At 37.9% G+C, this 14,320-nt stretch overlaps 1 protein-coding gene across 2 annotated transcripts; it reads right to left on the reverse strand.

The window, feature by feature from the left end:
- Positions 1 to 5,127: 5,127 nt before the first annotated feature.
- Positions 5,128 to 6,282, reverse strand: LOC136203479 (uncharacterized). Of its 2 annotated transcripts, XM_065994638.1 has the most exons (4): positions 6,039 to 6,278; positions 5,904 to 5,953; positions 5,717 to 5,795; positions 5,128 to 5,444 (listed from the first exon to the last, which is right to left on the reverse strand). In XM_065994638.1, the coding sequence occupies exons 1-4, from the start codon at positions 6,097 to 6,099 to the stop codon at positions 5,320 to 5,322; spliced, it is 315 nt and encodes a 104-aa protein (XP_065850710.1). In that variant the 5' UTR covers positions 6,100 to 6,278; the 3' UTR covers positions 5,128 to 5,319. The 2 variants fall into 2 exon arrangements, with proteins under 2 accessions (XP_065850710.1, XP_065850709.1); XM_065994637.1 differs by lacking the exon at positions 5,128 to 5,444 and having other exon boundaries at positions 5,572 to 5,795; positions 6,039 to 6,282.
- Positions 6,283 to 14,320: the final 8,038 nt, after the last annotated feature.

Here is a 14,320-nt window from a genome sequence, read left to right on the forward strand (position 1 = left end):
GTATATATTTTTTATATAATATTCTTAGGATGTTAGGTTTAGCCTCCATATCTATCTATTTATAGCTAGACTAAACCTAAAACCCAACCCTAACCCTAACTGATAAAATTGCAGATGGACCTTAAATAGATCAGTAGAAAGGCTCGGGCTCGTTTTTTCCATTTAATCCACAATGTATGTTGCTGTTGGCTTAATCGTGTTTGTTGTTAGACAACACGTTCTTATTCTTTGCTCTATTTTATAGGAGTTTTAGTTAGTAGAGCTTTCTAGAATTTTTAGTGGCTAAGAGAATGTGGTTTAGTTGTTTAGTTTAGTGGAAGTTGTTCCTATTTTAACATTTGTCATTATCTTGTACTTGGCCTATATAATGGCCTTTTATTTTTGAATTGAATTAGAGTCTTTGCAGCAGCAAACACTTACTCACTTTTTTATTATTTTAATTCCTGTTTGTTATCAGTGGTATCAGAGCCAGGTTATCTTTTAAGAGAGAGAGAGAAAAAAAAATACACGTGAGGCAGAAATGAAATTGTTCTATGGCATCAGATTCAAATTTCGTTCAAGCTGCCATCCCTCGCTTTGATGGTCATTATGATCATTGGAGCATGTTAATGGAAAATTTCCTACGATCAAAGGAATATTGGCCAGTTATCAAATCTAGTATTCAAGAGCCGGCTGCAAATACGAATGTAACAGAAGCCCAGAAGACGGAGTTTGAAGCTCGAAAACTGAAGGACCTGAAAGCAAAAAATTACCTTTTTCAGGCAATCGATCGATCAATCCTGGAAACAATTCTTTGCAAAGAAACTTCCAAAGATATTTGGGACTCTATGAAGCAAAAGTATCAAGGCTCTGCAAGAGTGAAGCGTTATCAACTTCAGTCCTTGAGAAAGGACTTTGAAACCCTAGCAATGAAGGATGGATAATCAGTGACCAGATATTGTGCCAGAACGTTAGAGATCAGCAACAAGATGCGATTCCATGGTGAAAAAATGAATGATGTTACTATTGTAGAAAAGATTTTGCGCTCTCTAACATCAAATTTCAATTATGTTGTTTGCTCAATCGAAGAATCAAAAGACATAGATGAACCTTCTCTCGATCAATTGCAAAGTTCATTGTTGGTCCATGAACAAAAGATGAACAGAAGTTCAACCATAGAAGAGCAAGCGTTGAAGGCCACTACCAATACTAATACTCACAACTATAGAGGAAGGGGTAGAGGTAGAGGCAGAGGAAGGGGAGACCGTGGAAGCAGAGATGACAACAAGTTCCATAGAGAAGGCAGAGGTAGAGGACGTGATACTGAAAAATCCAAAGTGGAGTGCTTCAGATGCCACAACTATGGTCACTATGCATCTGACTGTTACACAAGGCTGCCTAATGTCAGAGAGAAGGGAAAGACTTCAAATTTTGCTGAAAAGATAGAAGTAAGACATTGTTGATGGCTGTTCAAGGGGAAAACAAAGCTGAGTCAGAAATCTGGTATGTGGATACAGGTTGCAGCAATCATATGAGTGGAAGTAAGTCTTCATTTTCTTATTTAAATGAAAATTTTCATTCCACGGTGAGTTTTGGTGATAATTCTACTGTGGAAGTGATGGGAAAAGGAGATATTAAAATAAAAACCAAGAATGGTTTTGTTGAGATAATCTCTAATGTATGTGCTGTATGTTCCTAGTCTAAAAACCAATTTATTGAGTGCTGGTCAATTGCAAGAAAAGGGATATATAATCACTATTAAAAATAGTGCTTGTGAGATTTACGATCTAGTTAGAGGTGGCATTGCAATTGTCCAGATGAGTCAAAACAGATTGTTTCCATTAAAAATTGAAAATATTCAATCTTGTTTATTGGTTGAAAATAAGGAACCATCCTGGTTATGGCACTTTCGGTATGGTCATTTGAGTTTCAGTGGATTAAAAACTCTCAATCAAAAGAACATGGTGATTGGTCTACCTCAAATCACTCCTCCTGATAAAGTCTGTGAAGAATGTGTTGTTGGCAAACAACAACGTTCTCAATTTCCTAAAGGAAAGTCGTGGAGAGCAAAGGATGTCTTGGAGCTGGTGCATTCTGATATTTGCGGTCCAATAAACCCATCTTCCAATGGAGGTAAAAGATGCTTAATTACCTTCACTGATGATTTCTTTAGAAAAACTTGGGTTTATTTTTTGCAGAACAAATCAGAAGCTTTCTCTACATTTAAGACTTTTAAAGCTTATGTGGAAAATGAAGCAGGAAAAAACATCAAAACTCTTCGTACAGATTGAGGAGGTGAATATTGCTCCAAAGAATTTGGAGAGTTCTGTGCAGAATATGGAATTAGAAGAGAATTGACAGCTGCATATACACCACAACAAAATGGTGTATCCGAAAGGAAAAATAGAACCATCCTCAACATGTTGAGAAGCTTGTTAGCAAAAGGGAGAATTCCAAAAAATTTCTGGCCAGAAGCAGTAAATTGGAGTGTCCATATTCTGAATAGAAGTCCCACTTTTGATGTTCAAAACATGACACCAGAAGAGGCATGGAGTAGGAGAAAACCAATTGTAGATCATTTCAGAGTTTTCGGATGTATTGCTTACGCACATGTCCCAGATGAAAAGAGGAAGAAACTTGATGACAAGGCTGAAAAATGTGTGTTTCTTGGAGTAAGTGACACTTCTAAGGCCTATAAATTATTTAATCCTCTAACAAAAAAGATTGTGATCAGTAGGGATGTAGTTTTTGATGAGGAAAACACATGGGATTGGAATAGGCAGCAGCCTACCCTTATGATTTTTGATAATGATATTGAGCAAGAGAAGACTCTAGCACCATGCATGCCTAAAAATTCAACAATGACGCCTGAGAATTCACCAATTTCAGCTAGGACTATGCCTGGAAATTCACCAATTTCAGCTAGCACTACGCCTGAAAATTCACCAATTTCAGACAGAACTTCACCAACTGGGGTTGAAGTGAATGAAGAAGCAGCGCAATCCTCCCAACGTATTAAAAGAAGGCCTGTCTGGATGGAGGATTATGAGGTTACTGGAATTTCAGATCCTGTTACTCACTTTGCTTTGTTTGCAGATTGTGATCCTACAACTTTTGAAAGTGTCGTTGAAGAACAGAAATGGCGGAAAGCAATGAATGAAGAAATTGATGCTATTGAGAGAAATGATACATGGGAGCTATGTGCTCTTCCAAAGGGAGTTAACACCATAGGCGTAAAGTGGGTCTTCAAAACAAAGTTGAAAGGAAATGGTGAGTTTGACAAGTACAAAGCACGTTTGGTGGCGAAGGGGTACAAACAACAATATGGGATCGATTATACGGAAGTATTTTCTCCCGTTGCAAGGTATGATACAATCAGATTGATGGTTTCTATAGCTGCACAGAATTCATGGCCTATTTTTCAACTAGATGTAAAATCTGCATTCTTGCATGGATTCTTGGATGAACAGGTATATGTTGAACAACCCCCTGGTTATGTCAAATATGGAAATGAGCATAAAGTTTAGAAATTGAAAAAGGCTCTCTACGGACTAAAGCAAGCCCCACGAGCTTGGTATAGTCGTATTGAATCTTATTTTCTTAATTTTGGCTTTTCGAAATGCCCTTATGAACATACCCTCTTTGTCAAGAGTGGAGATAATGGAAAAATGCTCATTGTGTCTTTGTATGTTGATGATCTCATATTTACTGGAAACTGTGATGTCATGTTTCAAGAATTTAAGAAATCTATGATGGATGAGTTTGAAATGTCTGATCTAGGTATGATGCATTATTTTCTTGGCATAGAAGTGGTACAATCAGATGATGGAATTTTTCTATCCCAAAAGAAATATGTAGGTGAAATTTTGGACAGGTTTAAGATGCAAGATTGCAATCCTGCAAACACTCCAATGGATTCTAGCTTGAAGTTACACAAAGATCTTGAAGGGAAGAAAGTTGACAGCACATGTTATAAGCAAATTGTAGGCAGTCTGATGTATCTAACTGCTACAAGACCAGATATTATGTATTCTGTGAGTGTAATCAGCAGGTATATGGAGAATCCCTCACATTTGCATTTGCTCGCTGCTAAGAGGATCCTTCGTTATTTGCAAGGAACAAGGGACTTTGGACTGTTTTACAAAAAGGGTCACACGTCCAAGTTATTGGGATTTACTGACAGTGATTATGCAGGAGATCAAGATGATAGGAAGAGCACTTCTGGGTATGTGTTTAAGTATGGGACAGCTGCAGTTTCATGGTCTTCTAAGAAGCAATCAATTGTCACTTTATCAAGTACCGAGGCTGAGTTTGTCGCTGCAACAGCTTGTGCTTGTCAAGCAATTTGGTTAAGGAGAATTCTTGGGGAACTGAAATTCACACAACCAGGAGCTACTACCATTTATTGTGATAACAGTTCTGCAATTAAACTCTCTAAACATCATGTGCTACATGGAAGATCCAAACACATTGATGTGAAGGTGTATTTCTTGAGAGATCTTGATAATGATGGAGAGATTAAATTAATCTACTGCAGAAGCGAGGAGCAGGTTGCTGACATATTCACCAAAGCCCTCAAGAGGGAGTCTTTCATGAAGCTAAGAAGGTTGCTAGGTGTTTGCAACTTGAATGAGTCCAACACTTTAAACTGAATGTTAGCAAACATTAGTTTAAGGGAGAGTTTGTTGGCTTAATCGTGTTTGTTGTTAGACAACACGTTCTTATTCTCTGCTCTATTTTATAGGAGTTTTAGTTAGTAGAGTTTTCTAGAATTTGTAGTGGTTAAGAGAATGTGGTTTAGTTGTTTAGTTTAGTGGAAGTTGTTCCTATTTTAACGTTTGCCATTATCTTGTACTTGGCCTATATAATGGCCTTTTATTTTTGAATTGAATTAGAGTGTTTGCACTTACTCTCTTTTTTTATTATTTTAATTCCTGTTTGTTATCAGTTTGCTAGCTTCTTTTTTTTTTTTTTTTTTTTTTTTTTTTTTTTATAAAGAAAATATATAAGAGCTAGCTTGTAGCCAAAAAGAATAATAATTAAAAAAAAATCCTAACATTATAGTAGCCTAATTGAAGGTTCATATCAAAATTAAAATTAATATCTGTAGTTGACATAGGGATATAACAAAAAAGGTGCTGATGTCCATTGCCTCATAATAATATTATATCATATAATTGCTGAATTAATATAACAATAGAATATTTATATGTACAAAAATGGTTACTAATCCAAAAAAAGTGCAGCATTTTCGTAATGCTGTTCAACTTTACTCTCTCTTTTTTTTAATATTATCATAAAAAATTGTCTTCTCTCAGTAATAAATTAATGGCTGCTTGTTTAGTTATGTATTGGAGGCTTTCTTTTTGCTGGAGAATAGTCCATAATGTCCACTTGTTGTTGCTCAGAATCAGAAGATTTAATTCTCAATTTCTCAGATGAAGTAAGTAGTTTTCTATTCATTCCTGCAACCATAATATCAAAAACCATTTAGCTACTTTTCTATTCATTTCTAAATATCAAAATAATAAGAATACATGGTCATGCTCATGGATTTAAAACCCAGTAGTAAGTAGCTCCTAAGTATATCAGATTTTCATAAACATTAATTATAAATGGTGCTTAGGTTTATGATGCCTAGGCCCATAATAATCTTCATGAATTCTTGGTAACCAATGCTCTACATCTAATGATGATGATTTCTTTGATACTTCATTAACTCTTTTCTTCATTCTACCTTTGCAATTCCCTTCTTTGCACACTATGACTTCCCCAATTCCCCCATTACTTTGTTGTATCAATCTACTCTTTTCATCCTGCATCAAAAATGAAACTCATTGAAATCATGAACTCCAAAGTTTCATAAAATTACATTTAAATCACCAATTTCACCTCATGGGAAAGTGGTTAGAAATTAAGAATACCTGGATGTTTTGATGGCCAACATTCATAAATCCTTGTTGCAGTCGGATTGCTGCCGATAAATAACAAAAAGAAATTAATATCAGATAAATGTAGTAAAGATAAGGGAATTGTTAGAACATAAATATATAACATACCTGTAGCAATATTGTAAAAGAAGAAGGACAAAAGGAGAAGAGAAAGTGCTAAAGTTCTCATAGTAATTAATTAGGTAACGAACTTGGCAGGAGGAGATGAGTACAAGGTAAGGATTTAGGTACAGGATGTGGGTGTTATTTCTCTGATTTTGCTTTGAATGTTATCTTAAAAGTTTGAATCTGAGTTTGCATTATATGGAAGTGGTAAGCTGCTTAAATACAGGCATTGAAAGAGAAGAGGGACCACAATGTATAATTTAAATTCCAACATGGGGAGTCCGAAGAAATTAAGGGGTTTCTTCCACTTTCTTGTGTTTCTCATTTGTCTGTGTAAAGTGAAAATACTATTTTTGTCTAAGGAAAAGACTAATCATTGACTCATTAGGACACCCTTATTGTCAAATTATAGAAAAAAAGCTTAGCTTTGTGGGTCTTTGTTTATGATACTAATTGATTGGAGCTTAAAAAACTAAAAACAAGAAACAGATTTCTATTTTTCAAATCTTGTTTCTTTTTTCTCTAATAAACATGTGCATAGGCTCACTGTTTTTAGCCATGTCAGTCAACTCCTATATGTATCATTTAAAAGATTAAGGGATAAATGATTAATCAGTGTCAGATTAATTACAATAATTAAGGTAACTCAATATTTTGATTTCATGACCACTACTATGGCAGTAGCAGATTATGGAAATGAGACCAAAATCCTTGATAAATCTAATCCCTAGCTCGTGATATGGACTTTTTAACTGCCCTTTCGTCATTTTTGGTTAACTCTTTTTTACTTTTGGAAAAAGTGATTGGAAAATAAATAATCACCTTGACTTTCTTACAACCAAAAAATCTAATTACATATACTTTTTTGAAGAATTAATCTATATATATATATACAACCTATTTGATATAATTAACAATTTTATATGATTAAAAATTAAAAAACCTATGTGATGGCTTTGCAACCTCCTCTTCCCCGCGACTTCGGCGCCAATTCCACCGGATTCCTCTAGTCAACCTGTCGAAGGGGCCAAGCTCCTCCGTCTCTCTCATGGAAGGAGATAGTTGAAGCAAAAGGCTCCCAGGAACGTAATGATCTCAGGGCAAATGGGAAAATAAGTATAGACTTCATTGACAACGACCCTTTGAATCCTAGAGTACGAATTGACCAGGAGTTGAAGAAGAAACTTATTTGACCTTGGGGAAACGCCCTGATTATCAAGCTATTAGGATGCAACTTGGGGTATATAGCACTCCAGAGACAGACAACTGAGTTAAGGAAAACAATTGTCGATTTTCACATGATGGACCTTGGACATGGTTTCCACCTTGTGAAATTTGAGAACGACCTAAACCGTGATCATGTGATTAACGATGGACCGTGACTTGTCCAAGGACATTATCTCACCGTTCGAACCTGGTCTCCCGACTTCAATCTGTATGTTGCTTGCTCAGAGTCGTTGATGGCTTGGATTCGTCTACCCCAATTATCCCTTTTATATTATGATGAAGATGTGCTGCTAGGTATTGCAGAAATAGTGGGTAAGCTGGTTTGTGTTGACGATAATACAATCCTCCAAACTAGAGGCAGATTTGCACAAGTATGTGTGGATATTGACCTGCAGAAACCTTTAATTGCACAATTTGAACTGAAAGGTAGTGAGCAACGTGTTGAATACGAAGGCCTTGTATGGTCATGATAAGAACGCTTGCAAGCTGCCGAGCATAATCAAAGCAAGCCCAATACTAGTTACTAGTGAGACGATCTTGGGTCGCGAGGAGGACCCCGACGCCTTGATCTAGACACAACTCTTAAGGAAACTGTTAACATTGGTATCCATCCAGATATTCCTTGGGAGAAATATGCCCATTGAGGATGGTCCCAAAACGAAGATTTTCTAATCAAGGCCGTAACCAAGGTAGACCTATATCTGATAGACGTGTGGAGAATCCTACACAACTACTGAATCCCTTTGCTAGCTCGGGGTCAGATGAGCAATGGGTAGGGGCAGCGAGTTTGGTTTTTTTTGGCTCTAACCAAATTGTGTTGTTCACAGAGGGAAGAGATTGAATTTTGGGACTTGTAGAGGTAGAGGTGGATCGATAACTGACTCCGGGGGATTGGCCTCAACCTATTGGCAATAGGCCGACATTCATATTTCTAATTCCTTTGTAGGCATGTCCAATGAAGATCGTGTTGAGGAGATGGACATTGCAACGAGTAGTGAGACTTCTCATGCAAGTAACTCTACAACCACTAGCCGCGGAAAACGAATCCAAACTGAATTTGGTTTGGACAAGCCACATCAAAATGGGGTTCATGGACACTGCAGTGCCGAGAACAGCTTCTTCGAAATTGGGGAGTGGCCTGCCGTTCCAAAATACATCGGTTTTGAATGGTGAGGGTGTATCCCTCTTTGTTTGATTTTGTTTAGTGTGTGGTTTCCCCTTTCCTCTTGTTTAATGAAGGTTTTCTCGTGGAATTATTTCAGTACAGGGGGGCAATTTTTAGTGAGCCTTACAGTATTTAGTTAAGGTATATAAACCAACTATTCTTTATTTGCTTCAAACTCGAATTTTGGGCTCTCGTGCTAGTGAGATTGGTTGAAAGCTTAATTTCCTTAACATTGAGATCATTAAGGCTGATGGGTTCAGTGCCGAGATTTGGGTTAATTAGGATGCTTCATAGGTTACTATTAAGGTCAACATGAGAAATACTCAGTTTTTTTACTGTTAAGTTACGTTGCATGGAGGTAACCCGCATGCGAGCTCTTTTTTTACTTAAGTTTATGTTAGGTTGCAAATGCACTTTAAGCGTGCTTTCTAACCTTCAACATCCACAATATCAACATTAGGAAATTTCAAATGCTTACAAGGAATAGTTGCACGCGCACCAGGCAATTGTGTCTCTAACATCACAAAGATATCAGGATCATAAATCTACAGAACATGCTGACTACTACGTAAAAACTTAGTGCCTCCCACACCAAAGCAATTCATGAAATAACCTTCATTATTAAAGATTAGCGAAAAGGGAAAAGACCAGCTGGTCTATCATGGAGGCAAAGGGGAACCCCCCGCACCCAACGTAACTCCAAGCTTGACAACTTGCCCACTAATCCACCTAGAGGAACTAGTATTCTCCTCAGAAGCACTACATTGCCCTCTGACACCTGATTGTTGAGAAGTAGGGGCTAAACCGGTGGAACCAAATATCATTGGAGGCCTCCCCTATTCGATGCTAGCGCGAGAACTTCCCCGAGGTAAATCAGCTCTACTTCGGTTGGCCCATGTAAGTATCAGAGTACTAGCCTCAGGGTCGCGATAAGATCATCTGCTTCATTATGAAGATCACCAAACACATTATGATTGGTTATATCCCACAGAGGTTGCAAATGACTCACTCCTTTTCCCGCACAAATTTTAGTGCCAACAATATACTTAAATGGTCTAGCAGACTTTGGTTTACTCCTAGGTATCATTAGTTGCTTTCTTTCCTCCTTTCTTCTCTCCAAACTATCCACACCCAAATGAACCACATCTAGGCATAGAGCATTATAATGTATATAATTCTAACTATATATTAGTTTAGGGACCTATTAGCATATTAGTTCAGGGACCTATGAGTATTTATACATCTTTGTATATAAATACCTAGTATTCTAATAATACATCTATTGAGTTTTCTCAAACTACATGGTATCAAAGCATGCCCTAGTGTGTAGACTTTTTTTTCTCTTGTGTTTGCCCTAGTGTGCAAACTGATTTAGGGTTCCACCCACTTCCGATTCTCAATGTTCCAGCCACCTACCAGTCTCACTGCTAAGCCCAGCCATCTGCCTAGCCGTTGATTGGCCTTTCTGCGGTGGTCCGGCCTAATTTCGACCGACGAGTGCAATACACGTGCCACCTGCTTCCGATGGACCTCATCCACGCGTCGGTGTGTCCGACCACCTCCGACCGCCCCTTCAACTCCGATCACCACCATTGGCCTCATCTCCCTCCGATCGTCCACCCTATCAACTTTGTTTCATGTTCCAGCGACTTTTGTTTTCTCACCCGGTGGAGGTTGGTCCCTGTTTGTGTTTTTTTTTGCTGAAACTTGTTGGGTTGTGTTTTTATTTGCTAAAATGGCTCAGGAAAAGGATAAGAAAGTTGAATCTATCAAAATTATGGTTAGTAGCATTATGACGGTTTCCCCTAAGATTACTGATCATAAACTGACGAGTTCCAACTATTTAGACTATTTTAAAACAACTAAGATTTATTTGCGTAACATCAGGAAGACCCATCATTTGACTGATGATCCGAAGATAAATGATGAGGATTGGATGACAGATGATGCCTATTTATTTTTGGGTATTAAGAACTCTATTGATACGTCTATTATTAGGTCAATATGAGTATGTCAAACAACTTATGGACTACTTGCAAAATCTATATGCATGGAAGGATAATTTGTCTCGCTTATACGACATGTATAAGTCTTTCTATACTACTGATCATCAAGGTCAATCTGCTTAGGATTGCTATATGTAGTTGAGGGAAATTTTTCAGCAGTTGAATGAATTGCTGCCTTTGAGTACTGATATAAGAGTGTTACAAGCTCAACGGGAACAAATGTTTGTTCTTCGCTATCTGTGTGGACTTGGTTCTGATTTTGAGGGTGTTACTTCTCAAATTCTCTCTAGTGCCACCATTCCTGATGCTGAAGAAGCTCTTAGTCGTGTTTTACAAAGTGGACTGGTTCTGTCATACACTCTTGTTGTTCCTGCTTCTAGTGCTCTAGTCTAGTCAGTTATAAGCCTTCATCGGCCCACTGTAATTGGACCTTGCATCAACTAGATATGAAAAATGCTTTCGTACATGGGGACCTTCAAAAAGAAGTTTACATGGAGCAACCACCAGGGTTTGTTGCTTAGAGGGAGTATGACAAAGTTTGTCGTCTCCGAAAATCTCTATATGGGTTGAAACAAAGTCCCCGGGCATGGTTTGGAAAGTTTAGGCAAACAATTGAGGATTTTGGGATGAAGAAGTGTAAGTGTGATCACTCTGTCTTTTATAAACATTATGCTTCAGATATCATTCTCATTGTCGCCTATGTAGACGATATTGTTATTATAGGCAGTGCCATTTTAGGAATCTCATGTCTAAAATTGTTTCTCCATGGTCAGTTTCATACCAATGATCCAGGGCTTTGAAGTACTTCTTAGGAATTGAGGTGTTAAGGAGTAAGAAAGAAATTTTCCTTTCTCAAAGAAAATATGTTCTTGATTTGTTGTCCGAAACAGGAAAATCTGGAGCTAAGCCATGTAGTGCACCTATGACTCTGAATGCGCATCTTACATCAGAAGGAGAGCCTTTTGAAGAGCCTAGAAGATATATGATTTGGTTGGAAAGTTAAACTATCTTACAGTGATTAGACATGATATTGCCTATTTTGTTAGTGTTGTTAGCTAGTTTATGTCATCTCCCATCGTTGATCACTGGACTACACTAGAACAGAACTTATGCTACTTAAAGGGAACTCCTGGACGTGGCTTACTTTACAAGAATTATGGTCATACCCAGATTGAGTGTTTTTCCGATGCAGATTGGGCAGGAGACAAAGATGATAGGAGATCCACTATCGGTTATTATGTCTTTATTGGAGGTAATTTAATTTCTTGGAAGAGAAAGAAGCAACATGTTGTTTCTCGCTCCCATGCAGAATCTGAATATCGAGCGATGTCTCAATTAGTGTGTGAGATGATGTGGATTCATCATCTCCTCACCCCACTTGGTTTCGATGTCACCATTCCGGCAAAGTTATGGTGTGATAATCAAGCAGCTCTTCATATTGCTTCAAATCTTGTGATCCATGAACATACTAAGCATATTGAAGTAGACTGTCACTTTGTTCGTGAAAAGCTAGAAGAAAATATCAATCCCACAACCTACATTGGCACCACTGAATAGCTTGGGGACACTTTTACCAAAGCCTTAAATGGGGTTCGGGTAAATTACATTTGTAACAAGCTGGACATGTCAAATATCTATGCTCGAGCTTGAGGGGGAGTGTAATGTATATAATTATAACTATATATTAGTTTAGGGACCTATTCATATTAGTTCAGGGACCTATTATCATTTATACCTCTTTGTATATGAATACCTAGTATTCTAATAATACATCTATTGAGTTTTCTCAAACTACAAGCATAATCAACAATAGCATGTCGAACCTCGGCTTCCCCTAGCATTTATCTGACCAACTTAGCATTATACTTCCTCTTCGGGACCATCATCCATGGGCCATACTCAGCTTCAAGAGGTTCTGATCCCGCAACTTGAGATGTCATGGTAGAGTCGCCCTTGGCGCCATTCCCTCTTAATTAAACCTCAGGGATATGAGCAGATTCCACACTTTATTCTACTACACTAAAGGAGATAGCACTCGAGTAAACACAAGTAGGCTTCGAGCGTTCATACCGACCACACATAGTACATTCCACGTGGAGCCCTTCACATCCAATTCGAAACGTAGAATGGTTAACCTCAAATTCTGCAATTAGAGGCTTCATTAAATCTATAAACATAAACCCGACATCTCTCCCATGTAGCCTTGATAATATTTTTATCGACCTTAACTTCCTTCACGATGGAGTTAGCCACGACCATAGTAAAATCCGCATCGTAGAGTTACACAATGAGATCCAGAAAAACGAACCAAAACATAGTTGATGTAATGGGAGCTGATGCTGCTTCGAAATCCACAAACCACGTCTGAACCAAGAGGTAGTGCCCTTGTATGATCCATGGTCCATCATGAACAACTATATATGTATATCATGCAAGTCCTTAAACTGAACGAGATGAAAACAGATCCTATGTCCATAATGTTGACTTCTCCATTTGGTCTCCAAAGTTCCAGTGTTCGTTTTCGAAGAGCAATATAACCAAGATTACGACCCAAATTTTTTGCAATTAGAGCTGTCTTCCACGGTGTAATGTTCCTAAAAAAGGTGAGGTGATATGGTGAAATTTGGTTTCAAGGGGTTTTTATGAGAAACAAAAATGGATCCATCTGCCAAGAGGTCTTTGGGTACTCGAGTTTCTTCCACATGTTTGTTACCAATCAATGAATCACACTAGGAAGTAAAGTCCGCAGGGTCCATGGTAGTGTTCTCGCCACCACCGTCCGACAAAGTGGAGGGAGATGTGAGCATCAAGCTTGAGATGGCGTTAGGTCAGAAGCGTGTAAGGGACATCAAATTTTTTATTATTAGATACTAATGTATTAAAGAAAATATCTATAATATTTAATGTTGTTTATCATAAAACAAAAACAAGTTAAGTGTGTAGAAACGTTTATTGTTGGAAGGGATAGTGTATTTATTTATTAATTATTTGGAATAATAAATTTATATATCAATAATTAAGAAGTAGAAAATATTTAATGGCTATAAATTTTGGTACGATAAATTAAAAACCTTTGGCAAGAGAAGATCATAACATAAGAACATGAATGAAGAAGAAAAACAGAATTGGAGTTGTGGCATTAAATGAGGAGAAGGATAGGAGACTGCCGTGTCAGAATTTGTCAGAAAACAAGGTGGGCATTGGCCCACGTGTCGCTGTGAGAACAAGAGAACTTAATGAGGGTCGAGAAACAAAAACCCATTTGGCTTATGGGTTTCCTTTGTCATTAGTCGCTAAAGGTGGCCATTCCACGTGGACGTCCACATCTTCGGTCCCACTTCAATGACGTGGCACATAGGCCAGCCACGCTGGCACCGCCGGTACATCACTTCACGAGCTATGCTTGACCTCAGTCCGGCAAGAAAACAGTGAGGGCCTACCCTGTCGACAACATTTCCACGTGCCAATATTGTAGCTTGCTTACTCATTAATTATAATATCTACCAATACTTAACTACTTTTCCCCTTCTTTAATTGTTTGTCCAAATTTAACCATCTTACAATTAAGGCTTTCTATATACATCGATCGAAACCAATATTTATCTGCTTAAGTTTGGTTATTTTTTTTTTTTTTTTAGAAACAGAAAAGGAAAAACAAACAAACAAAAGCAAACTTAACTTGAGATCAGTCTAGGGAAGCTAACCCCAACCTTATCTTAAGAAAAGAGAAAAATAGGAGGATCAGAGAGGGTAGTGACGCCCAATAACCCCTCATGGCCAGCCGCCGCTAAGCGATCAGCAACCCGATTTTGTTCTCTGAAAATGTGGCTGAAGGTTATGAACTTAAAGGAAGAGCGTAGCCTTTTAATGGCTCTGATAAGGTTACC

This window comes from Euphorbia lathyris, chromosome 8 (assembly GCF_963576675.1).
Source record: "Euphorbia lathyris chromosome 8, ddEupLath1.1, whole genome shotgun sequence".
In the NCBI taxonomy this organism is placed as follows: Eukaryota; Viridiplantae; Streptophyta; class Magnoliopsida; order Malpighiales; family Euphorbiaceae; genus Euphorbia; species Euphorbia lathyris.